The 26,357-nt window shown below is 39.2% G+C and overlaps 1 protein-coding gene across 1 annotated transcript; it reads left to right on the forward strand.

Annotated features, from left to right (window-relative positions):
- Positions 1–4,739: 4,739 nt before the first annotated feature.
- BBOX1 (gamma-butyrobetaine hydroxylase 1) lies at positions 4,740–25,820 on the forward strand. The gene is made up of 7 exons (XM_036384953.2): positions 4,740–6,964; positions 8,609–8,723; positions 16,267–16,465; positions 19,946–20,051; positions 20,939–21,135; positions 21,847–22,013; positions 23,134–25,820. Exons 1-7 carry the CDS (start codon positions 6,743–6,745, stop codon positions 23,292–23,294), a joined length of 1,167 nt encoding a protein of 388 aa, XP_036240846.1. The 5' UTR covers positions 4,740–6,742; the 3' UTR covers positions 23,295–25,820.
- Positions 25,821–26,357: the final 537 nt, after the last annotated feature.

The raw sequence follows: 26,357 nt of genomic DNA on the forward strand, positions 1-26,357 counted from the left end.
TAAACATCAACGTTTGTTACAACATCAAACTGATTGTTACAACATTAGTAAATAAACAAAAATGGCATGACAGTGCTATTTTTTAGACATATGAGAGCAGTGTTCAAATATATATATAAGCAATTCAAATATATATTCAAATATATATATAAAAAGCAGTAGTAGCATAAAACAGCTTCTTGAATATCCTTTAAGCAGCTTGACTATGCTGTTTGCAGTAGCAGATGTTTGGTCAAGCTGAAACTATTCCAGTGTATGCAGCATACCAAAAGAGTAAATGTTTGCAGAATGCTTACTTTTCAAAGCAGGAGATATGTGAGTATTTACAGAATAACTCATTCCACCCAATGCCCTCTAAATTGTCATCTAATGAAACAAGACTGTGGTACTTTACAGTCCACACTAATGTTTCATATCATATATGAATTCTTGACATTTTTTTATGTTTCAATAAAATATAACCATTTTTCTACTGTAAATATGGCAGAATTCTGATTTTGTTTCAGTAGCATTGATTTTGGAAGGCTTTAAATGGTCCTTTCTAGGAGAAAATGAAGATATCTGAGTCTGGTCTGTGTATAAGTTCACACATTTAATACAAATGGTCAATCTTATGTGGGTTTGATGAAGCCAATACAAAAATCTTTTAGGAAATTTAAATCTACTAGAGTTTGATTTACATAACTTTGGCTGACCTAAGCAAATGTGTACATTAAATATATCATTTTTTTTGAGTCAGAGCTGATGCATTAAATGGTTTTTATAGAGCTGCCTGCAAGAATTAAATGCTTAGTGATGTTCAACGGTTTAAAGTTTTAGATTCAATTTTTTTCTTTAAAAAGTACAAAAACTATATTGCAATTCTCTTTGCAATCTTATAAATATCTTGCTTTTGCTTTTTGTCTGATAAGACTTACTTGTTTGGGAGGTATGAAAATCCTCTGGCTCTTCATACAGCCTATTTTAAATAGTAGAGGTCCTTTTATCATTGAAAATTTGGTAATTACTTTTAAGCAGAGAGCTTTAAAAGGATGATTGTAGCAGCAGTAATCCCCATTATGTTCTTCTGTTATGTTAAAATATTGGTACTAGATTCTTTTTTCTTTTTCAGAATGCAGAAGTTCCAGCTAAAATTGAGGTGACAGTGGGGCTTTTTGTAGTTTTCTGATGATTTTCAAAACATGTATTATTTCTGAATTTATTAAACAGTTGATGGTGCTTAAGAGCAAATGACTATTTTCTGGGGAGAAAAAAAAAAGTGCTGGAGCTGGAACAGTCACAGAGAGCTCACTTAATGGTTAAGTTTCTCATCAAGGGGAGCAGGATGCCCAGAGAAGGTGTGGATGGTCCATCTATGAAAGTTCTCAAGGCCAGGCTACATGGAGCTCTGAGCAGCCTGGTCTGGTGGAGGGTGTCTCTGCCTGTGGCAGATGGATTGGAATGAGATGATCTTTGAGATGATCCCTCAAGTGCTCTATGATCAAAGCAAGGCACTAAGGGACTCGCCTGCACTTCTCTCCAGGTAGCTCACTTTTGAAGGCAGTGCTCTGATGTGGGCATTCTCACATCCACTGATAGAACAGAAGCTCAGAGCATGCCCAAAACCATTAACAAAATCTCAAGAAGGAAAAGTGTGCTTGCCTTGTGCCAAGTGAATGGGTGGGGATTCAGAGGGGAGTGTGCAAACTGGATTTCAAAACTGCAATGTTCAGTTTCACAGGTTGACTTACCCAGGACCATCATCACGGAGAGAAGTCAAGGGAAGATTTCAAACCTTGGTAAGCCTTTAAAAAACCTTATGTGTGCCAAGCTGGGCTGTATGAATTGTCTGAAGCTAAATTGCTGCTCCTATAGGTTGTCATGTGCTCAGATGTAGATTCGCAAGATGTAAACCTCATAAGCAAAAAAATACCTGGCTTAGTCACTAGAAACAACCTTGTGAGCTACAGAGCTCTGGTCATAGTCTTGTCTAGGAAATGTGTATTTTGTGGAGAAATTCTATTGGATGTGTGTCTATTACTGTTGGTGTGGCTGTTTGTTTAGATGACCTTCATGTTGCTTTACCAGTTTTTTGCTCATGCTTCTTGAATATCAATTTTGTGACTATTAAAGAAATTTTCAGCTAACACTGAAGTGTTGTGAGTGAAGTGCATTTCACAGCCACTATTCCTGAAGTAAGCCTGTGGATTCAAAATCTGTAATTTCTCTGTCTTTTAAAATGTATTTTTACTTGCAGTTCATTGGGGAAATTGGTTTTTTATTACCTAGATTTTTTTTTGGTGAGCCATTAGCAAAACATTGTTCAATTTGTGGCTCTGCATTTCATTCCTATAATATGTGAAACTGGCAAAAAAAAACCTGACTGTGCTACATGCTTCTTTAAGAAGCTGTTATTAGAACATATATGTAAAAAAAAAAGACTAAAACTGCCTGTTTTATTTTCTTCATTGAGTTGTCATCCTGCCTACAAGATCAATTTATCACTGGAAAAGGCAGAATTTAATGGCTATGCCTGTAACAAGGAAAACATATGGTCTCCATAACCACTACATTTTTAATGATGTGGCTTGGACAGAGCCATTCCTCCTTGAAAACTACCTTACCTTGGGGAGGTACTGCTGGCAGTCTCCAGCATGCCATTAACATTCCTTCATAAGAAAAGACAATGCCAAGAGTATCGTGTTTGCTCAGATGACAACCTTACTTAGACTGCAGACACTCCTTGTAGGTGCTTAGAAACTGTTTAGTGGTCATTGTTTCTGTCTAAACTCTCCTGGAGGGTCGAGGAGGAAAGTCATTGGGGAAGGCTGGCTTAGGGAAGAGATTCATTATCCAGTGAAGGGGATAATGTGAATATTGTGAAGAGTATGATGACAAAAAAAAGATATATACTTGTGTGATATTTTCCATACATTTTTCCACTCTGCAATTTTTTCCCTGTGACAGGGAAACCATAGAGTAGTTTTAGTGTTATAATAGAAATTTACTATTATTAATACTAATAGTTTGGTATTATATATTTGGTATATAGTGTAAATGCTATTATTTACACTAAAAATTTGGATACACTCCAAACTGCAAGATGGTTTTTTTTCTGTCTACTTGTTATCTCTTCTCCAAAATACTATGATTTATATGATTTTTAGTTTTGTGTTAGGCTTTAATCCACAAAAATCAATTCAGTGGACTTATAGTTTTAGTTTCTCAGCTGGATTTATCTAAGACCTTTTTATGCCTTTTTTGGGGTAATGATTAAGAATTATTTCCTTTACACTTTCTGTGTGGACAGTTTTTTGTTAATGAAGAGCAGTTAATTTTTCTTAGTAGCAGGCTTTGTCCTTTCTTAATTAATATTACTTTGTTTCTAATTTAATGTAATTTATCTGAGATTTGTATTTAAGTAATGCACTTTATACTCAGGATTCAAATAGAGGTACAACCAAATGCAAGTTAATTCATAATTCATAACTGGATCTGCATATAAATTAGGATGCTATTAAATTTGTGACTTTAAATAGTATTTTATATACTCTCTAATGTAAGAAGAGTAACCCTAGAAAAAAAGAGCAAGTAAACAAGAGGCCATCTTCACCTAATCTACTAGATGTAGATTACATCTAGTATTTAAAAGCCCAGCTTCTTTTGTTCTTTCCACACACCACCAGCACTCCCTCTTCCTCCCAGGAGGCTGAAGTGGTTTTCAGGCAGCGTCTCCACTGCAGTGCTGTGCAGCCATGAAGGAAGGTGAGTACACGGGGCTCTGTGCCTTTATGGGGCATATTTGCTGTTGGCTGGTGAGGTAAGAGCATCAGACAAGTGTTTTTCTGCAGACACTGGCGCATGTGGGCACACAGTTTGTGGTGACTGGGAGTGGGGCTGTGGCCCAGCCTCATCCCCAGGGGCTCCAGCTGTGCAGGACAGGTGAGCAGCACTGACAGCAATGAGCCATGGGGTGCCCAGGGGTGCTCACCAGCTGCACAGTAACAGAGGGCACACAGGTGCTGTGCATGTAAGATGAAGAGTACAAAAGGCTGGATTAAAGAACAAGACGGGCAGATATCTGCAGCCTTCTGAAAAGGTACGGTGTGGCAGTGGGGGTTTGAAGAAGTTTAGTCTCTCCCTGCCTATTGTGGGGCCAAGGAATCAGCCAGCAAAGGAGTGGTTGCTCTCCCCTGGAGAGCCAAGCCTTGAATGAGGCGCACCTCAGTTAGGGTGAGGAACCTCTCCCGCACATGATCCTTTGCAGTTCTCTGTTAATTGTTGTACCCCATTGGATTTTCCCTTGTTACTCATCCAAGTTACATGTATCCCATTCGTTCCTTGTTTCTCCCCGCCCTCCAGTTCCCGATATAAACCCCTGTTTTTCCCTGTGAAACCGGAGCTGCTGTCCCTGGCTCCCTTCACTGAGGCCCTGCTCTAATAAAGGCCTGCACTCTGTGGAACCTGCCACACCGTGCTCCAGCCTCTTTTCTCTCGGCACCGCTGCCGGGCTGAGAGCTGAGAATCGCTCTGCTGCCGGGATTGTGAAGAGCCAAGGGTCCTGTGTAGCCTAGTTCTAAACTGCAGCAAAGGAAAAATATTGAAAAACCATCTGATAACTCCAGTAGGCCTTTGTGAGTCAAAATACTGAAGCCCAGGACATTTTTTCATGCACAAAGAGAGCTGGCAAGACTTTGGTCCTGGTAGCATCAATATGTTGCCCTGTGAGTTTAAGAACAAAACGAGAAGATACTTAATAAATATGCAATATTTGACATTGATAAAGTCATTGAAATACGTATGTAATGGCTTGTTGATTCAGGGAGCATCCCCTGAATTTTTCTGAATATGCAAAAACATTAGACCAGAGCTTTTCTAATTCTAGGATCTGTACACCATCGTTCTGCAGGACAGTATGCAGCTGGCTTTAAATAAAAGAGTATATCCATAGAAAGTGGTCTGGCTGTGAAAGGAGAGAGGAACTCTCACAAAACCCCGTTGCTAAAGTCATGTTTACAAAGCTTTTCCTTGCAGGGAGGTGGATTCTGTGTTTTCTATTCCATAGTATCCACAGCAGGGGTTATGGTGTATGTACTTTCATACTTTAGATTTTGAACATGGTTAGCAGCAGCTCTGGCTTTTGGTTTGTGGAATTGGTTTTGAGGTGTCTTTCTGTGAGAGACTGAAACATTACGGCTAAGGGCTCAAACATTGCTATGAAGGAATTGTTACCCTTTTTGGCAAAACTGCACAATGAAACTGTGACCACCAAAGCCCACCCTTTCCTGAATGTGCCTCCTGACTGGAACTTTGGACTGGGAGTTCAGCTGCCTAAGGGAACATGAGATAACAGTGACAGGATTGTCCAGTTACCTCAGGGCTAGGGAGAAGTAAACAAGGCTGGGGAAGAAGAAGGTATCCACAAGAAAGCCAGACCCAGCATCTGTCCTGAAAATGCACTCTGGCTGTGTCCAGGGTGGGGGAGCCCGCAGACTCACCTGCTGAGGCCAGGTTTGCCCTCGCCCCAACCAAGGGGAGAGGAGGTTTCAGGGCTGTTGCATCATCTCTGGTCAGAGGGCATGGCAACGAAAGACAGCCAAGGTGACAGATCAAACTGAAGGGATTTTTGAATAGATATGTCTGACTATACCCTCTGTCAGTAACATATTGTGAAAAATGCCTATTTTACGATTGGCTTTTCGCAAATATTGAAGTGAATATTATATGTGTTATGTTAGAAGGTTATGCTGTATTAATTTTCTTAAGTAGTGTGTTAAATATGGTTTTAGGTTATAACATAATTTTAAAATAGAAACTATGTATGTGGGATATTTTTTTTAAGAAAGGAATGAGGTACTTGCACCAGATAGCAGCCACAGGACGCCTAAATCTTTCAGAGAAAGAGAATTTATTGCTCCATTATCAGAATAAACAAATTTCTTCCTGCCTTGCTCAGCCCTGAAGATGCTGTTAGGATTAGGAGGAAAAAGTTGACACTGACCAGAGAGAATCCTTTGTTTGAATGGAATTCATGCATCATGTATGAGGTGTATGAATATGCAACAGGTCATTATTTTTAAGGGTTAATCCTCTGTTAACGGGTGTCCTTTTTCAGGCTTATTTTGCCCAGAAAAAGGTACACGGACGTCTGTGACTCTTTGTTTCTATTGTCTCATGCCGTCCTAATCCAAATCGTCCAAATTATTATTACTCTAATTATATTGCTATTTTTATGACCATTTTATTGTTATTAAACTTTTAACATTTTTCTTAAATGGCGTTTTTCACAATATAATGAATATTCCTGAAGTCTAGGTAGTTGGAAGGGAAGGGAGAATCATGGTAACAGTGTCCTTGTGCTGTTCTTGCTTCTTCAGTAATAAGCTGCTCTTGGTGGTGCTTTAGGAGCTCCGTGACGGAGTTCCCTCTGATGTTTTTGCTATAGAACCCAAAAGATAGAACCCACTATATAATATAATAGTGCTTTTTATAACTCTGCCATATGCTTCTCCGTCACCAGTTGTTGAAAATACAGACATTTCTCACGCATTTAATCGCACTTAGACTTTCCCCTCTCTTTATTCTTTAAGTCAACGGCTTGAAACTCTGAAAAACAAACGGCAAATGGTTTCAGGAGCTCCATGACTTCCCTCTGACGTCTCCCGGTGACGTTTTGGCTACAGAGCGCAGAAGGCGGAGGAGGCGGCCCTGCGGAGCGGGGTCCCGGTGCGCGGGTGCCGGTGCGCGGCGGCGCTGGCTGAGCATGAGCGCGGCCGTGCGCACGGTGCGGGCTGCGGGCGGGGGCCGCTCGGTGTGCGTGCGCTGGGAGGACGGGAGCGAGAGCCGCTACCCGTGCGTGTGGCTGCGGGACAGCTGCCAGTGCCCGCTCTGCTTCCTGCCCTCCGCCGGGGCGCGCAGGCTGCGCCTCGAGGACCTGGATGTGGACATCGTGGCCAAGCAGGTTGCTCTGGCAGATAGCAAAAAGGTATTTGAAGGGAACCGTCGCTCACCCTCTCGTGAAAGTTGTCTAACGATGCTTATTAATCTGAACTCGAGACAATTGCAAGTCGCACTCTAATGGCAGTTTGATTGTTTGCAAACCTTAGCAGGTATTTGCAAAGCTTTCAGGAAGAATCGCATTTTGGGGAATTCAGATCTTTCCACCTTCATGTGAAACTTCACTGTATGGATGTTATGCAGAGGCTGCATAAACCCAAGCTTCAGCTTTTATCATATAATAATGCTTTTCAAAATTCTGCCATATGCTTCTTCATCACTAGTTGTTGAAAATACAGACATTTCTTGCACATTTAATCACACTTACACTTTTTTCTCTCTTTATTCTTTAAGTAAATGGCTTGAAAATCTGAAAAACAGATGGCAAAAAAATGTTTTTAATCTATAACAAAATACCAGCTTTCAATGCAAAATAACCTTTATCTTGAGTGAACACAAACCAAAGTTAAAGCCAATAATCAGAATTGGACTAATGTCTGTATCCCTGTCTACTTATCTACACTAACATTTCTTCCTGCAAAATAGAAGGCTATCAAGCAAGAGAGGATAGGAGCTGCCCTCCTTATGAATGTCAACCTTTCCTGATATATAAAATCCTAGTATATTATTTAGATTTTCTTTATGTTTTATTAAAAACAGTTTGTGGCTCCTTTGGCAAACTAATTTCCTTGGTTTTTATACTTCAAGATGTTTTAAACATATTGAAAATGCAGCAGTCAGCCCTGGGTCAGATGGGGCAGCCTCACTGCAGGGGCAGTTTGCAGAGGCTCTCATGTGTGAGTAGCTCAGCCACAGGATAAGGGTCTCTGGTGAGGAATTCTGGGCTCCCAAGTTGATTGTAGACAAAACTAATGCAATGTAAATTCATTATTTCATCAGGAAAATTAGGAATTGTCTGCTTCCAGTTATATTCAGAAACTGATAAAAGCACAGCACTAATACTAAAATGATACTGATAGTGTTTTACCATCATGTGAATGAGCAGAGTCATGTGAATTGGGAAGTGATACCTATTCATCCACCTTAAAAATTCAGCTGTAGGTCTGTGCTAGACTGAGCTCTTTCAGTTCATGACAAGCAAAGCCATATGCTTTCTATCCATGTTTTTTTTTCAGGAATTCGAAAAACTCAACACTTTTTAAAATTTTATTTGATAGAGGGAAGACTTCAGAAGTAGGAGATGGATTTCTCTCCTAGCAAAAGGTCCTCGTCTGTCTTGTTCTTTTTCTTTTCTCATGACCTGTCAGTGTTTTGCAAGAAATTTTCGCTCTTCTGAGCTGGGGTGAAGTGCTCTCCCCAGTGATACGTGCCAGTTTTTACAATTCTCTTCTTTCTCTTAAGTGCAGCTCCCACAGTGGAAACTGTCCACACAAACCAGCAAATTAGGTCATGGGTTGAAATGAAAATGAACATTTATAAAAAGTGGCAGAATGTGAATGGTGTTTCAGTTGGGTTTTCATTACTTGTTTGCTATCATGCTTCAAGGAAAGTTTAACTCTGATATTATTGATCTAAGTATTACAATTTCTGCTGTTTCTAAGGGGTTTTGTTGTTCTAGATGATCTTTTTCAATTTTTTTTTTCTAAACTCACCTTTTCCTTTGTGTTGACAGATCTCTGTTACCTGGCCTGATGAGCACACAAGTGAATATGAAGCTGAGTGGTTGAAAAAACGATGCTTCTCTGAAGAAGCCAGAGCTGTCATGCGAGCAGATTTATTTTTGCCAGGTAGGAATTAAATCCATATCTGCCATGCTTGTGACAAATGCAAGGGGTTTGACACTGACAGTCCTGGCTGAGGTGCCTGTGTGAGGACCAGGTCTACCCAGCTGAAGCCGTGGCAACAGCCCTTGGTGCCCAGGGCCAGGCTGTGCATGTGTGACAGGGACCTGTGTAATCTTTTCCCTCTTCTACCTTCTATACCTGGCAGAAGTACAACTACTTGGGCTGCACTTACTTTCCTAAAAGCCTTCTCTTTCCAGAAAGTGCTAGTAGGTCTCATACATGAGCCATGGACCACCAGTGGTCTGTGACTATGCAAGTGTGTGAGTGCTGTTTAAACTATTTAAATTTTTCTAAATTTTTCTAAAAAGAAAGATTATTAGGAATTGCAAGGGAGTTAAAACTGAAATATTTTTTTCCCCTTTTTCATGGCCTTCTTGTTAAAAAGTAACTGTGTAGCCTGGCAGTGTGTAGTGCTGAAGTTCAGGTTGTGTTTGCTTTGCTTCCTGTGCAAGTTTTAGTGGTAGACTGTCTTTTGATCACAAAGTATTTTGTACAACTGTCTTTGTAACATTTACCCTGTACAAATCACTTACCCTTTAAAGTGGATAATTATAAACCCACGAGGTTTGCATGATGCATTTCATCATTACTTTGACAGCATTTCAGACTGAGCATGGAGGTGTGAAAGCTTGGAGGATGCCTGTGATTGCTCTTGACAGTGTTCCTGTGAGATCTGCTCTTGCAGAAAGCTGTGCATCTGTGTTCAGTGTTAAGACAGTATCTGTTAAAATAGGACATTATTGGTTTAAAAGATAAGAAATATCTCCATTCATTTCGGTGGATGCTGTAATAAACTCTTCATAGTTCAGAATGGATCTATTTTCCCCTGGTAATATAAAAGTTTCTATCTACTTTACTTTTGGCAAAAAATAAACTGTTGTGTTTACTATTTTGAAGAGTTTGGCATGCTTCCACAGTGAATATGGTGAAGATACAGACCTCATTCAGGGAGCCTAGACTTGATTTTTCAGATGGCAAGAACTTTTATTTGTGAAAATGAATATCCTATGAAAGCTAGCAGGATGTTTTGTAGTCTTCAAAGGGATCGACATAAATTACTTTGACTAATACCCAGGCAAAATAATCTAGATCTCAGGTTGTGTTCATTGGCAAAGGTATTAACTACTGAGATTTCAAAATTTCAGATGTAATGTTACCTTTTTCACCTATTATGAAGTCTTAACTGGCTGTGATTTGCCTTCACATGCATGCATTTGCACAATGGTTACCTTTGGCATCTAAATACAGTGCATGTTTTGGAAGCCAGTTCTCTGCTCTGCCACTGCTCTTCTCCATTGGGGCCATCCAGGTAAAAACATACACCAAAGATTTGTTTCATTCTTTGGGCAATGCTTTTTCAAGTCCTGTTTCACATGGTTGGTCTGAAGAAATTGTGTATGAACATTACACCAATTAACTGGCTTTATTTAAGTGGCGTCATTCATCTCTTCCTCATGCTCTCAGACAATGATAATAATGAACTCCCTGGCTCATTATGATTGACACCTTCTTGCAGTTTTCCCCAGGTTTCAGTTGCAAAAAACAAGGCTGTGAGTTTGCTTCCTGGCTGTTTAAGATCTGTTTTTCATTGTATTTTTTGGTAAGTTTAGGACACACTTCCTTGTGGTGATGCACACTGCAAATTACATGCCCTTAAGCAGCTAACCATAGCCCAGCTGTATGATGTTACAGACAATGGTACAAAATGCCAGCCCTGCATGCTGCTTCAACAAAGGGAAATGCAAGCTTGCCAGACTGCTGTAGTTAAAGGTTAACCTTCACTGCTGACATTCACAGCTGAGGCTGGCTTTTTTTGTTTGTTTTTTTTTTTTCTTTTGCAAGTGGTTATTTGCTTTTAGTGCTGCTTTAAAAAAAAAGTTTTTCCATCATAGTTTCTGATTCAAGAAACGTAGATGTCAGACATTGTTTCAAGCCCAAAAAGAAGAGAAGGTCAGATTTTCAGTGCACGATGAAGTGACTATAAATAGCTCTATGGCAGTATGTCAAGATTTCTCTTTTAAAACATTGCCAGATCCTCTCCATGCAATACGCAAAATCAAAATCTGCTATTTGTATATATGAGCCTTGTATATCAAGGCTCATTTCAGCCCAGCTTACAAGATGCTCCCAAAAGAACAGCCAAAGAGCCATATTCCACTTCTACAGCTGTGGTGTCTCAAAGATACTCGTTTTTCGTTCTGTTTACTGGCGTTCTACACAGCAGATGTCACAGGAATGATTTACCATGTCTGTAATTCAGATGCTGGGGGTAGTAGAGGGTGCTTGTGAGACACACTGAGTAAGCCAGTATCCAGTATCTAACTCCATTGTGTTTGCTGAGGCTCATTTTCCAACATGCTGGCATTCCAACAATAGGATGGGGCTGGGGGGTTTGGGGGGGTGGGGGTGGGAATTAGATAACATCACAATCATATTTTCCTGTTGGGTGAAAGAGAAGATTCTGCAGAGCTAGTCTGTAGTGGTACCTAATATTTTTAACCTTAGGTTAGGTTCATGTTTAAACAGCAGTTTTAAGGTTTCAAATGATGATAATTCTTTAAAATGTGATGATACTGAATGTTTATATCCAGCTCCTGTGGATATCTGTTTATATCCAGATTCTGTGATTTGCAAGTTTGAATCAGGATGTTAACAGCATCAATGCTAATTTCAGTTTCTCTGCTAGGTCCTGAGAGATGATAATTTTAGGAGGATGAAGTTAAAAGTAGTTCTTTACCTTAAAAATTTGGTCATTTGAGTTTATCCTGCAGTAATAACTAATAAGAGCTTAATAACAAGTACATATATGCCATATATGTATATGTTATTAAGTTATGTATAAGTTATGTATATGCCATATACATAACTTACAATACATCAAAAATACACTTGGCTTTCAACAAACATTAAAATAGATGCTGTAGGCAAAACAATTTTAGATGAAGTAATTTACTCTAGTGGTGTCTAGACTTTCTTTTATTACTCCAGAAGATTTGATCAGCATTGTCCCAAGTTGTGTAGCAAATGCTGGATAATTCCAAGTGTTGATGCATGCACACCATCTGCAGGTACTGAACGAAGGGCATCTTCTCTTTTTATGCAAACTCTAATGTAGTTAGGACTAACCTGGTATGATCAAGAAATGGGATTTTTGTTTTTCCTTTCTTTTCCCCCCAAATTATTGTTCTGAAATGATTGAAAGAGGCATTAATTCTTTCAAAAGAGTTTCATTCTTCCCATTTTGAAAAGCACACAGATCTGGGGTTTTAGTAGTCATAATATAAATTATCCATAAAGATACAAAATAATTCTGTAAGACTTGTTTTTATCCTGTATGAGTTGTTCAGTTACATTTGCAGAGGGACCTGGGCAGGTTGGATAGATGGGCTGAATCCAGCAAGGTGAGCTTCATCAAAACCACAACAACCCCTGCAGCCCTACAGGCTGGGGACAGAGTGACAGGACAACAGCCAGGCAGCAAAGGGACCTGGGGGTGCTGACTGGTGGCAGACTGAATGTGAGCCAGCAGTGTGCCCAGGTGGCCAAGAAGGCCAATGGCTCCTGGCCTGGATTGGGAATAGTGTGGCCAGCAGGAGCAGGGAGGTCATTGCTCCCCTGTTGGGCAGCGCCTGGAGTGCTGTGTCCAGTTCTGGGCCCTCACTTTAGGAAGGACATTGGGATGTTGGAGCATGTCCAGAGAAGGGCAACAAGGCTGGAGAGGGGCTTGGAACACAAGTGCTCTGCAGAGCAGCTCAGCTGTGTAGCCTGGAGGAAAGGGGGCTCAGGGGTGACCCCATCACTCTCCACAGCTCCCTGAAAGGAGGCTGTGGCCCGGTGAGGCTCGGGCTCTGCTCCAGACAACCAGCGACAGAACAAGAGCACACGGACTAAAGATGCACCAGGAAGGTTCAGGCTGGACCTCAGGAAGAACTTCTTCCCAGAAAGGGAGATTGGGCATTGGGACAGGCAGCCCAGGGAGGTGGTGGAGTCACCGCGCTGGAGATGTCTAAGAAAGGCTGGAGGTGGCACTCGGTGCCATGGTTTAGTTGACAAGGTGGTGCCAGGTCATGGGGTGGACTTGATGATCACAAAGGTCTTTCCCAACCTAGCTGATTCTGTGATTTGCAAACATAAAGATTTTTAATTTGGCAACTGCAGCTGTGCTGTGCAAGTGAAACCTAAGGCTGTCCAGACACTAATGACTCATTCCTATCTTTTTTACCCCTTCAGCTTTCAGAGCATATGTTCTAATACTTCTGCTATAGTACAATGGAAACTGTATTTACTGCCTTAGCAGGGGGAAGAAATTGCTCTATGATGACATGATAAAACAATGAGGTGCTTGAGTGGGCTCCACCAAGAAATACTGCCAAAGAGTACAGTCCCTGTGCAGTTCAGTGCAGCTCCTTGAGAGATTTTCAGGCTGAAGAGATTTTGTGAATAAAAATGGGTAGAAAGTTCCTGTTGTTTGGTATGTGGAAGAATAACATGCCATGGGAAGCATACAGTTTTCTAAGACTTTCAGGCAGCCTTTTTAAAAAACACTTTTAAATGGAAGAATGTAACTATCTGCACACCACAAGATCTTTTTTCCATTCTCTGAGTTTTGCTTTCCTGTCCCTTTTCCAATTAATTATGGACCTGGTAATCTGTCAAATTGTAAATATTGGACAACATAGAGCATTTTCATCCAGAGCCAAAGGTGTAAATGCTGCTTCTTTTAGCACAGACCTATGACTTTTCTCTCACCTGTTGCTGTTGTGCTCACCTGACTATGATGCTCTTTGGGACCAGTCAGGAGAATTCCTTCACTGTTTTTTGTTTTAAAGCAGTTTTTGTTTAAAAGCAGTTCATGTGTATATCAGACATAAGTGTCAGAAATTAGACTTCAGAACTACTAGAAGGATCAAAATTGGCACTAGTGTATTTAAATCAAGCTCTAAGAGCTCTCTGAAAAAAACCCACAAATACTAATATGTAAAGCATAAAGATTAAAAAGTCTGCTAGAGATCCTGTGCTAAAAGTAATCATTTTCTTTGGGATATTCAGTATTAAATGGTGTGGTCACATTCATATTACCACTTGGAGCTATATGCAAGGTTTCAGCTTCTGGTGTATTTACCATGGTGTCATTATGGAGTACCCTGGCAAATGTGAAGGGGGAAAGGCTGCTCCTGCAGTAGCTCAAAGGCCAAGCTCTTGACTGCATCAGCATGTCACTGAAGGGCTGGAAACTTGGAGCCTTTCTTCTCTGAAATTTGAGGTAGGATTGATACGCATTTGTGTACCAGCTTGCACCTTTAAAAAGAGAGACAAGCCTAAACCATTAAGGATGCTGGCTACTCTTGTCACTGGAAGGGAGTTCATATGAGAAAAATGAAGCTTTGGGGAAAAGAGTTGATGGCCTTGCACAGCAGGATTGAACCATATTTACTCTTTAGCTTTTTTTTTGTTGGCATTTGGCAACTATTTTGGTTTGTTGGTGTTTTTAAAATGCAAAGTGGTAAAACATTAAAGAAAAAAAGCTCTTCACTTTTAGTAGCTGTTTTAGGAGTATTGGTGTAGAGTTCAGTTTTGTTGACACTTTGCAATTTCCACCTTGTAGCAGTACTGTAGAGGTTAAAAATCTCTTCAGTCAGCAGGCAATGTTATAGTATTATTCCCAAATACATTTCAGAGTCTGGCAAAGGCTAAATTCCCAGAAAAAAATTATTTCTCTTCAAGTTAAGTGATATGAGAAACATTTTGAATTTAGCTTTGCCTCCCTTTGGCTCCACAGCTGTTTGGACGTGAGGCCAGAGGACAGGCACCAGTGCTGCAGGTCTGCTTGGGTGGAGGGTGGTGGTTCCACAGGGAGCTGTAGGGGTTGACAGGTTTGTCATGCCAAAATCCAAGGCAGTCCCAGCCTGCTGTGCTGAGCATGTGCTGCTCTGCAGTGCTGTGACAAAGCACAGGTCTGCAACAAAAGCCAAACCCACCAGCAAACCCAACACCACAGGCCATGCCCTGCTGCAGAAGGGTCATCCCATACCAGGTGAAACTTCTGGCAAGAGCCATTGGGAACTTGAACAAGAGGGCACTACAGTCCGTGTACCCTTGGAAGCCTGGGACTCCTGGAGCTGCAGTTCAATTCTAGGTGCATGTATTTATTTTCCAAAGTGAAGAAAAATCTATTGATATATTCCTTGAAATGCTACTTCTTGTTTCTGGAAAATTAGGAAAATATTTATTAGCAAGTCAGTAAGAAAACTAGGATGGAAAAGATGAAACTTAAAATCTTCTGTTAGTTTTCACATGGTTATTCACCTGCTCTGTCTTTCAAAGGATTTTCTTAGCATATTTATACAACATACAAAATACATAAATCTATATAATTTCTTAACTTCTAATAGAGTAAAGGGAAAAAATTCCTATTTTATTTTTTCACCATCTTTCAAATGTGTGAAAAGATGTATATTAAGTTAAATACAGTGGAGTGGTGAGTAACTGGCCATGGAGTGGTATCAAAAAGAAATTTAATGACGTGAGATTATATGTCTCCTCAAGATTTACACTTTTTTATTTTGTGAATGTGTTACAAAATTGAACAACTTGTTGAATCATACTGCTGCTTCTTTGAAAAACAGGTAGACCAGAAAGATGGTCTTTGTGGATAGGTCATATATGGGAATATGTGTTCTGATTCTTGGACCATCTCTAAGTAGCCTTAAACAGATGAAAGGAGAACACTACTGACTGAAAAATATTTTAACTCTATAGTGTCTGAGTTCAATTTTTTTTTAAGAGCACATTGTATTTTGTGCTTCCTACCTACATCTAGAAAGAGGTAAAAAAGAAGCCCAAACCTGGTCTTCACATTTGTTTGAACTATAGTATATCCTTCAGTCACCAGGTAAAATTACCCAGAGTTCTCAATTCTGACAGCTCCTTGGAATTTGTAGTTTTCATTTGTCCTGTCCATTGAAGAGATGTTGGAATAAATAGAGATACAGGCATTTTATAATTGATGCCACCTGCATAATTTTACAAATGTTTATGTGGTCTCATTTCTAGTGTGTGATTGATGATTGGGCAAGTTATCTGAATATTAAAACACCAAGTAAGGTAGTTGTGATTTAAACAAAACAATTATTCTAGATAAAGTCTTTTCATGCTGTATAGTACACTCTTCTAAGAATAGCAGCTTCTGATTAAATATATAATAGCAAGGAAAAACGAATATGTCTTTACTGTAAGAATAAAAGCCCTGATTCAATATTTAATAGAATGCTTGACTTAAACCAGTAATGTTTCAAGTTTTGCAAAAAAACTAGAATCAATGCTAACTTTACACAAAACAAAAAAGAATTAGCATCTTTGTCCTTTTTACCCATTACTGTGCACTATCTTTGAATGTGTGTGTATGTTTGTGCATACAAGCCAGTAAACTGAAGAGTTTTGATGCTAAAACAGCTGAGAACTTGTTTATCTATTTCTTCCCTTTCAGAACATCAATACTGGGGCTCAGACCTTCAACTTCCCAAAATACCTTTTGAAGAGATCATGTACAATGATGAAAGTGCATACAGGTGGTTGTGCACCCTCAAGAAAGTAGGAATTGTTCTACTGACGGGAGCTGCTACAAGGCAGGGAGAATTGATTAAACTTGGCCACAGGATTGGGTTCCTGCGTCTCACATTTTATGGGTGAGTTTGTTTTATAAAACCTTTGTTTTGCCAGTGTTGTAATCACCTCTAATGTTTTTCGTCTAAGCTTGTTATATCTCTTTTGAGGATTTATATGTTAAAACAAGGTGTCTGTTTTTTTTCTCTATATATTACAAAATTTGGCATCAAGTTCATAAACTGTAAAAGAGAATCACTCTGCTGTTACAAGTAGGGTATGTAGAGAAGAGCAGAAATAACACTAACTGCAGAGAGAAGGAAAAGTGCCTAAAACCAAATGCTGTTGAATATAGGGTAACAGTGAGAGAGACATACTTATCTGTACCATGAAACAAAACCAGGAATCTCTAATCCAGTCTCGTTCTGAACAGAGGAAGCTTATCTCTTCTGAAACTTTTTCTTAGTCTGATTTTGAGTCATGGCTATAGGTAAGACTTCGATGATGGTATCGTGGCTCACCTCACCAAAAAAGATGGGCTGAGTACCCATTTTCCTGCTTTCAACAGAGTCTGCTCTGGAAAGCCATAGCCAATCCCAACAAGCAGAGTTCAGCTTGAAGGAGCACAAGCAGGCACTTGTAAATTATCCTTTTGATGCCAAGAGCTGGCAAACTGAAGCTCTACCTCTGCAAACACCTACTAATGAGCAGACAAACCATGGTGGCAACTCACATCTTGCAGAGCTGAAACAGTGACCTCCATCTAACTAAGAAATGTTTGTTGCTAGTACTTACCATAATTTTCATCTCTGAAACAGAAGTTCAGTTCTTACTGGCATCCAGTTCTTGGGTGGCTTTTACAACTGTAATAAAATAATAACTTTGGGTTATTATTTCCCTGGTGTTTTACTGGGAGCCAAATACATGGCCTACAAAATATGAGAAATAAAAGGATAAACCTGGAGCTGGCAAACTTGCCAAATTAAACATTACCTCAACAGAACCCTGAATTTTAAACCAAAATGTAACAGCAATGAATATAATTCTAACACATGAAAGAAAAAAGCCTTTCTTCTTGTCTAGATGTCTGCTTGGTGGGACCTCCCTAAAATGTCATTGCTTTAAAAAGTGGAAACATTCTCCATATCAGCCATATAACAACACCAAGAGTTTCCACATTTTTAATTTACCTTTTTCTTTCCATTATGGAGACCCAAGTGCATTAATGAAGTCTCCAGTCATACTGCTATTTGTTTCTCCAACTCCTCAGCTTGTGAGACCCTGTGTTCCTCCTCTGTTCTGAAGCCTTGTCCAGTGCTTGGTGTGGTGTGAAGGCATTCCTTTGGGGCTGCAGCACTGCCATGGAAACAGCCAATCCATCAGTGTCACCTGGAGGTCCTCAGTAGCAAGAGAAGGACACGTGTCCTAAATCTCATACGTATAAGACGTAGACTTTTAATGAAGTGTAAGAACAAATGATTCAAGTGTGGCTTCAGTTCCTAGCGCTGCACTTTGGCAGGACTAAGCAGGTGACAGACAGCCTGGTTTTCTACTGATGAAGACTGAACCTATGTTGCTATCTAATGCAAAAAAATTGCTACACCTGCTTGGTGCCAATCTTCCTACTCTATCAAACAGCCTGAACAATGGGCTTTGAAATCTGACCCTAATTATTAAACCACAAACCATTCCAACCCACTCTGCTCTCCTTAAGGCCCCAGAGTCCTCTGGCATACCCTCACTACCTGTGCCCCCAACATGGCCAAGTTGATGCTTCAGCTCAGATTTGACTTAGACAAAGTGAGGTTGATTTTTCCATATGCAATGCTGAGCTCCCCATTAGCCTCTTTGTCTTCAAGTCAGTAACTTGGGCTTTCAGCAAAGCTCACAGTGTGCAAGGAAAGCTCCTGGGGAGCAGCTTCCCTTGCAAATCCTTACAATACAAAAGCAACGACTGCTTTTACAAAAACTTCTGATGATTCTATAAAATATTATCACTCCAGCAATTTTATATATCTAAATAAGATGATTAAAATTTTAATTTTTAAAATTTAATCATCTAATAATCTAAATAAGATCTAAAATTTTAATTTTTAAAATTTTAATCATCTAAATAAGATGATTAAAATGTGTTAAATTGTTTTAGAACCATCAAGTGACACCACAGCATATTGAATTAAAGACTGAGCAAATCTCACTGCCTTCAGCTAGATTTTTATATTAATTACAGGAATTATAAGAAGGGGCTGGTTTTTGGCTGTCAAACCGTGGAAGTATGGTTGAAATTGTCATACTTGAGTACTGAGGTCATGTGATGATGGATACGTGCTGTTACTCAAGTAACGTACTGATGAATATGTGCCATACCAAATAATAAAAACTATTTCTCCTAGACAGTTAAACACATTTGCAAATACTCAAGAGGGTCTTCCCTCTGGAAATTGCAGAAATCTAATTTTAGCATTTTGCATAATTTCTGTACTAAATACCACTCCTAGAACAAAAGTATTTATATACTATATATAAATAATTTATGTGCATGTTCTTTAGCCTATTTTCTTTTTAAACTGTTATTAAGAAGTAAAACTAGGCACACACCATCTGGAACATATTTTGTCTATAGTATTCCACAAGGGAAAATGAGTTTCACAATTTCTTTTTGGTCACTGATGTGCGTGCAATTATATCGTCTCTGTATGGTAAATTACACTTTTCCAGACAAACATCTGGATCTATAACATGCATCTGCTGAGGATTGTCTTCAATCATGTGAACTTTGTGTAAACAAAACCTGTGGTTCTGGGTCTCAAATTCTCCTGCATGGTGTGGCACTCAAAACACATTTTGTCTGTGCAGCAGCATGAGGCATTCATGTCATTGTCATAGAGCTGTGACTTTTTTCACTGCAGTTGTCAGAAAACTTTTTACTGAATTGTGCCAAATTCCAAGGGAGAAACTATGTAATAAAATAAACAGAGCTAGTTCTCAACAAGGATGTCATAAAAGGGAAAGAAGTTTCAAAGTCTTTCATCGAGACATTTTTCTCCAGAAGCAAATTTTCACCCTACAGGAAAGATCCCCCTGTAAAAGATACTCTATATTTTCTAAGATTATGAAGCCTTAAAAATAACTTCTGGGGAAAATTACATGGCCTTTACAAGTTCTGCATTTCACTGATAATGTGCTCCACGTGGCAGTGGTAAAGTGAAAGGTTGATAAAAAGAAATGGGCCAGCTTCTACTCACTTATTTCTGAAGCATCATTAGTAGGATGATTTCTACTGGCAGAAGCCTCTTGGTTAGTGTCTTCAGCTGGCCTTTGCCACCACTGAAAAGCCATCCTTCTTCTAGGTACTGTCCTGATGCCAGATGTCCCTTGACACACTGAAGTTTTATTTATCTGGAGGGACACTGCTAAATCCTTATTTCCTTATAATGTTACAATATTTTCATGTCCAAAGATGAAGTGACTGTTGTGCTGTGATTTCACAGTTTCAGTGTGTCCTGTCTGGCATGTGGGCTGGATGTTCTAACGCGTTTTCTCTTTTCCTTTTCATTATAAAGACCGACTTGGCAAGTGCAGGACAAAGCAGATGCTAACAATGTAGCATACACAACTGAGAGACTCTGCTTTCACACTGATTACCCTGCTCTGCAGCATCCACCTGGGGTAAGTTGAGTTTACTGACTTTTTCACTCCACAAAAGGAGAAAGGGGAATGGTCTTGTAGTGTGAAAAATGGTTAGTGATCAGTGGCTCTGAATTTAGTCTTAAAAGAGCAGTGTAAAAATATCAATATATTATACTGCATATGCTGATCTATATACACATGGCATACAATTTATACAGTATGATATAAATTCAGCAAGTCTCCCATATACCCCATAATTTTTAAATTAAATTCACAAAGTATTGAAAATATTGCCACATGAGGAAACTTTCAGGTCCTTTATATGCTGTGAGTACTGTTCTCATTACTTTACAAAAGTTAGGTGTCTAAATGCTATAGTCAGGTTGTGACATTTTAGGACTCATCTCGTCAGCTCAGGAGGGTAACAGAGAAAGAATTACAATTAAGACGGTATGTTCTGTTTTCTTTGAATTGGTAAAAGATAAATACTTGTCTGCCCTTTCATGAAAAAAAATCAGGGCCCTTCTGTAAAACTGGACAACCACAGAAAAGATGTTTTCACCTGGTTCCTGTCATATCAAAGTGTAATCCACACAACTCACATCATTCCAGAGAACTGGAAAGTAGTAGGAAGAAAAAGAGGGACTCAAAGGAAAGAAGCAAGACCTCTTTGCCACTGACTCACAGGTTGCAAGCATTAGAAGATGTCCCAATGGGATGGATTTATGAACATGCTATTTTAATTTTCTGCCTTTGTGATACTGGTGGCAGAGTGTTGTGAGCTGCAGTAAATGAGAGCTCAGTCTGTCACTGGGAAAAAACCAAACAACCAGAATAAAAGAACCACAGATGTGAGAGAACTGATACTAATAAGCTGTTAAATATGCAAGCCAATTATTTTTTAAAGAGCTGTTAATTCCTTCCAGGTTCAATTTCTTCATTGTATAAAGCAAACAGCTGCAGGAGGTGAAAGTGAAGTTGTAGATGGATTTCATGTATCCAACAAGCTGAAGAAACAAAATCCTGAAGCATATCAGATCCTGTCCTCTACTGCTGTAGACTATACTGATGTTGGGGTGGATTACTGTGATTTTGCTGTGCACTGTAAACAAAGGATTATAGAGTGAGTAGTTTCAACAACGCCTAAAAAGAAAATCCCTGTCATCTGGTGGATGATGTGTCGGTAGGAAAAGGTCTGCTCCTGCCACCTTGTGGGAAAACACTGGTTTAACTTGGTCTGTAGTTCTAGGTTTGGGTGGAGTTTAGTGGTTGATTGGTTGGGATCTTTAGTCTGTTTTTTTGGGGAAATGTGTGACTTGCTCTTTGCATTGTGCCACCTACTTGGTTTTGCCACACACAAACAAGAAGTGGTGGTAATTAGAGTAACTCCTAGGCACTGGCACGGGTTAGCAAACAGCCAAATGCCAGCCAATGTACACATATATATCGTGCCAAGGAGAGGTCATAAATTGAAACATTTAGATTAAGAATTATATACTATTAGAAGATGAAATGCAAATGTTCATATTCTTTTCTGATTTAAAAAAAAAGTTTATGATTTACTAAAAAAAGTTTACAATTAAAGAGTATATAATACAGATCTTTGAGCAAATTAAGTCTCTACACTTTTTCCTGGTTATCCCTTTTCCTAGTTAGTCTTAATTAGCAAAATCCAATCCAATATCAATCTGAATTTTACTATAGAAACATACTGATATTCCAGCAGGAGAATTCAGTTATTGTTTAATCATCTTGAACTGTTTGAGAAACAACAGAATACATTCCTTTTTCTTTTTTCCTTTCCTTTTTTTCCCCTCTTTTCTTTGTTTTATAGCACGGATTCCAGAGGCCAAGCAATTCGGATCAATTATAATAATGCAACAAGAGACACAGTGTTTGATATACCAGCTGAAAAAGTGAGGCCATTTTATGCAGCTCTAAAGGAATTTAATGATTTATTGAACAGTGCAGAACACAAGTTTACTTTCAAGATGAAACCAGGTCAGTAAGTTCCTTCTCCTCACAACAATTTTTCACATGTTTTTCCTGACAGTCAGAATACTTGAACACTGCTAGCACTAGTACTGAGAGGAACTTCAAGTCTTTCAATCACCTATTTTATTTCATACTGCTTTCTTGCATTCATCTTGTAGATTTCTTTTGCCATTGTTACACTATAAAGAAGAAAAAAGTGGCAGGGAGGAATAGTCTACCTATAGATTAGCCAAATGTATCTCTAAACTAAATACAAAACAGCATTTTATGCTACATAGCATATTGGAAATGGATGTATCAATAGCACCATAGATTGGCAATCCTATGTGTGATGTCATGTGTGGCCTTAATCTCTGTTCTTTCATTCCTCAGCAGTAAAATAAATATATGAATCTCTCAAGAGATATTACAAAAGTAAATTCATCTTTGTATCTGACTGCCTCAGATACTATGGTACTTGTGTCTAAAATGTCTGTGAGGAAATTAATCTCTCTCCATTGGAAGCAGACAATAAAATAATGAGTAAGATCACATTAATGGAAAAACAAAGTGCCTTACATTACATTAGTGGCATACAATCCATTTTGTTGATTACTGCAAATGGTGGTAGGGGGAATGAGGAGAAGACTGTGAGTTTATTTCATTCGAGATGTACCATAGTGGAGACACACAAGAGAGAAAAATGAAATTGGTATTCTAGCATTAATTATGCAATTTCCTAACTCTCAGTGTTTTAACTTTGTTCTCATGTAAATCTCTTAACAGGGATAGCATGTATGTGTATAGTACAACTGGTACTAGACTGCTCAAATAAAATGTATCCTAGTGGTTTTTACACATTTTATTTCACCTCTATGGATCTGCATTCTCCTCAAGGCTTGATTTTCTCAGTATGCACTCCTCTACCACCCTGCTTTTTAACTCCTCATTATACAAGAAATGAAAGAGGTATCAAAAGGGAACTGGCCTCTCTGTTTGAGAAAGCTAAAATTTCTGTGTTGTTGCTGTGTATCTCCAGCTGTTAGTCTTCCTCACTAACTGTTGATATCAATCTTTCTCTGTGGTTTTTTGAAGGAATCTACTGTAACATTCCAACTACTGACCTTTGTGCAATCTCTTTCTATAGGAGATGTACTGACATTTGATAACTGGCGTGTGCTCCACGGTCGCCAAGGCTACCCACCCTGTGCAGAAGTGACACGGCACCTGGAAGGTGCCTATGCAGACTGGGATGTAGTCATGTCAAGGCTCCAGCTCCTCAGGAAAAGGGTCCTGGAGAGGGATTGACCTTTCTCCTAACTAGAATGAGCAAAACGTAGATTATCTAACCTCAATCACAACAGCAATATTAAAAAAATGAGTCTTCTTTTCAGAAACTGACATCACTTTTGACAAGGGCTTGTCATAGAACAAGGTGAAGGCTTTGAAGTGACAGAGGGTAGGTTTTGATTAGATATGAGGGAGACATTCTTTACAGTGAGGGTGCTGAGGCACTGCAGCGGGTTGCTGGGAGAAACTATGGCTGCCCAGCCCCTGGAAGTGTTCAAGGCCAGGCTGGGGGGGCTTGCAGCAACCTGGGACAGTGAAAGGTGTCCTTGCTTATTGCAGAGTGGGTGGAATGAGATGGTCTTTAAGGTCCCTTTCAACCCACACCATTCTATGAGTCTGTCATAAATATATTTCTGGTTTCTATAAGCTGAGAAACATTTTGTTCATATGATTATGTTCATATAAATTTTGTTAAAATTTAAGATTTATCTGTGCCCTGGTCTTTGAATCTAGGAAATACATTCCTATGTCTGTAAGTTTATGTGCTTTTATAAAAGCAGTGTGCAAAGTGGCTTGAAAGATTATCACTTCACTGGACTGACTGCAGATCACAATGCCTTCCTTTGCCTCTACATATCTACCTGCCCTCCCAAGAAGGCCTGAAAGGTAAAAGGAAAATAGTATCATTAACTAAATTTTGTTATGAATGGGCACCTTTCTTTATTTTCAGACTTGCATTCTTAATTGCATAGATCATAACTAAAATTCACTAACCAAAAAAATCCCACAACACTGCCATGATGCTATTTTTAAATACACACCTTTCTAGGTAGGACTCTGCTGTAATACATGATGTCATTGAACAGAGGCTGTATTCTCTATATCCCACTGCACGTGTTTTGATTATCACAGCCACAAATAATTTTTCTTACATGCCCAAGTCTGTAAGCTCAGAAATCATAAACCTACCAAAGAATGCATCATATTAATGCTCCTCTGCATTAGGAAGATAAATCACTCTCAGTGTAGAGGCCACAGACAGGATCAGAAATCCTATCAGAAATCCTAATGTAGAGGCCATGTACAGACATAAGGTCTCTACAGCAGATTTCTGAGTAAAGTGAAAAGTAAGAATGCTGATGATGCTTGGTGGCTAGAAACTAGAAAGCAGAAGTGGCTATTGACTTTGGATGTGACAGAAATGTGGCAACTAAACCCAAATCCATTTTTGTTACACCCACCTCCAATAGGTCTTTAGGATGTTTTCCTCTACTCAGAGTGATTTTTATTCAGAACCAATCTAGAAATGACTGCAGCCAAAGTAGTGGAGTTCTTTCCCTACATTCAAACGCCAAATGGAAAAAGAAAGAATTTTAAAGTACTTGTTTTCATACTCAACAACATGTCCACTGAGTTTATTTTTCACTGTTCTTATAGCTGCAGAGTTAACAGGATGCCTCTCACCATGCTGTGAGCTGGACAAAACAGCCACTCTTCCACCCCCAAATCCTTCTGTTCAACTCTGTACTTTCAAACTGTCCCTTCCAAGTCAAATAAATCCTAGTCTCTTCTTGGAAGGGTAACACAATAGAACTACAACTACAGAATTAAATAACCAAAGAATTAAAATTAGGCCAAGTTCTATGGAGCTTTGAGCAACCTGATTTAGTGGATGGTTGTGGGAGGATAGAATCTAAGAAAATAAAGACAGTGCAAAAGATGATCTCACTCTGAGGATTGCAGCTGTACTAATTACCAAAGATTAGGAACAAGCCTGCCCTTAACAGGCCACAGCTGTGTCCAATGAGGATCAGTGCTATAAAAGAGTGGGTTAGCTGGTTGAGAAGAGAGTTGGAGTTTGTTGGCCGTGCTGTGAGACAGTTGGAGTCAGTGCTGTGAGGAGCTGCCCATGAGAGACCACGAAGAAGGTATGGAACTTTTGCAATATGATGACAACAGACAGCATTCCTGCCCATGGCAGCGGGGCTGGAACTGGATGGCCTTTAAGGGCCCTTCCAACCCAGTCCACTCTATGATTCTATGACCTAAAATCAGCCTGCAAACACTTCCATAGCTCCTGCTCATCATTTAAGAATAGATATCAGCTGAATAATCAGATAAAACTCAATTAGGCCTTTTTGTCATAGGACAGTTTGAATGTAGTCCTCTTTATTAAACAATGAAATGTTAATGTCAGAGTTATGACCTCATTAAATAGCCTAACAAAATTGGGGTTTAGGGGTAATTAAATCTCTCAGTGCCTTCTTTAATAATTAATTCTAGAAACATGAGGATTTTTTTTTTGTCTTTGCAATAAAAGAGGGAAAAGCTGAGGAAAGATTAATAGCTACATTCATAATGCTCTGCAGTAACTGTGTTATTTTCCATATAAAAATGGAGTGAATGTTGCAATTTGTAACTGTTAAGACATCTTGTGCTTTATACTAGTCATTAATAGGGAAGAGATATTTTCCACTTGTATTCTATAGTTTTCTGCACACTTTAATTCAAATTTCTTTTTATTAAAAGCTTTTATGGAACTGATTGCTGGTTTGGGCTTGTATCTAATCTCACACATAACATCTTGCACATGGATATAAAGTCATTATTGTTAGTTACAAATAACTATTAGTAGCTAGTAACTGGTAACTATTATTAGACCTGGATCCATTTACATTTGTCCTGTATACTTAACATACAGTTTAAATATAACTAAACCCATCGCTTTGAGCAGAATGGAGTACAAATAATGGTAAAGACTGTTCATCAGTGGAAACATGAAGTCCTGCACAAGAAAAAAAGTAAAATTCCTGTAATGCCTCCATAAGCACAATATCCAATTAAACTGGAAAAGGGTCAGACTACCCACACAAACTGAATGCAAATCAAAACTTAGGCTTGTGCCTGAAAACCCTCTGCTCAACTTCTAGAATCCAGCTACTATCTATAGCAGAGATCTAAATTCTGAATTCCTTTGCCTAATAGTTTAGTCATACTGGAAATTCTGCAATATGCAGGATGCCTCCCAGACCCAAGCTGGCACCACTTGGAAGCTGCCTGGTATGACAGTGCCAAGTGGCT

Source organism: Molothrus ater, chromosome 6, assembly GCF_012460135.2.
Source record: "Molothrus ater isolate BHLD 08-10-18 breed brown headed cowbird chromosome 6, BPBGC_Mater_1.1, whole genome shotgun sequence".
Classification (NCBI taxonomy): Eukaryota; Metazoa; Chordata; class Aves; order Passeriformes; family Icteridae; genus Molothrus; species Molothrus ater.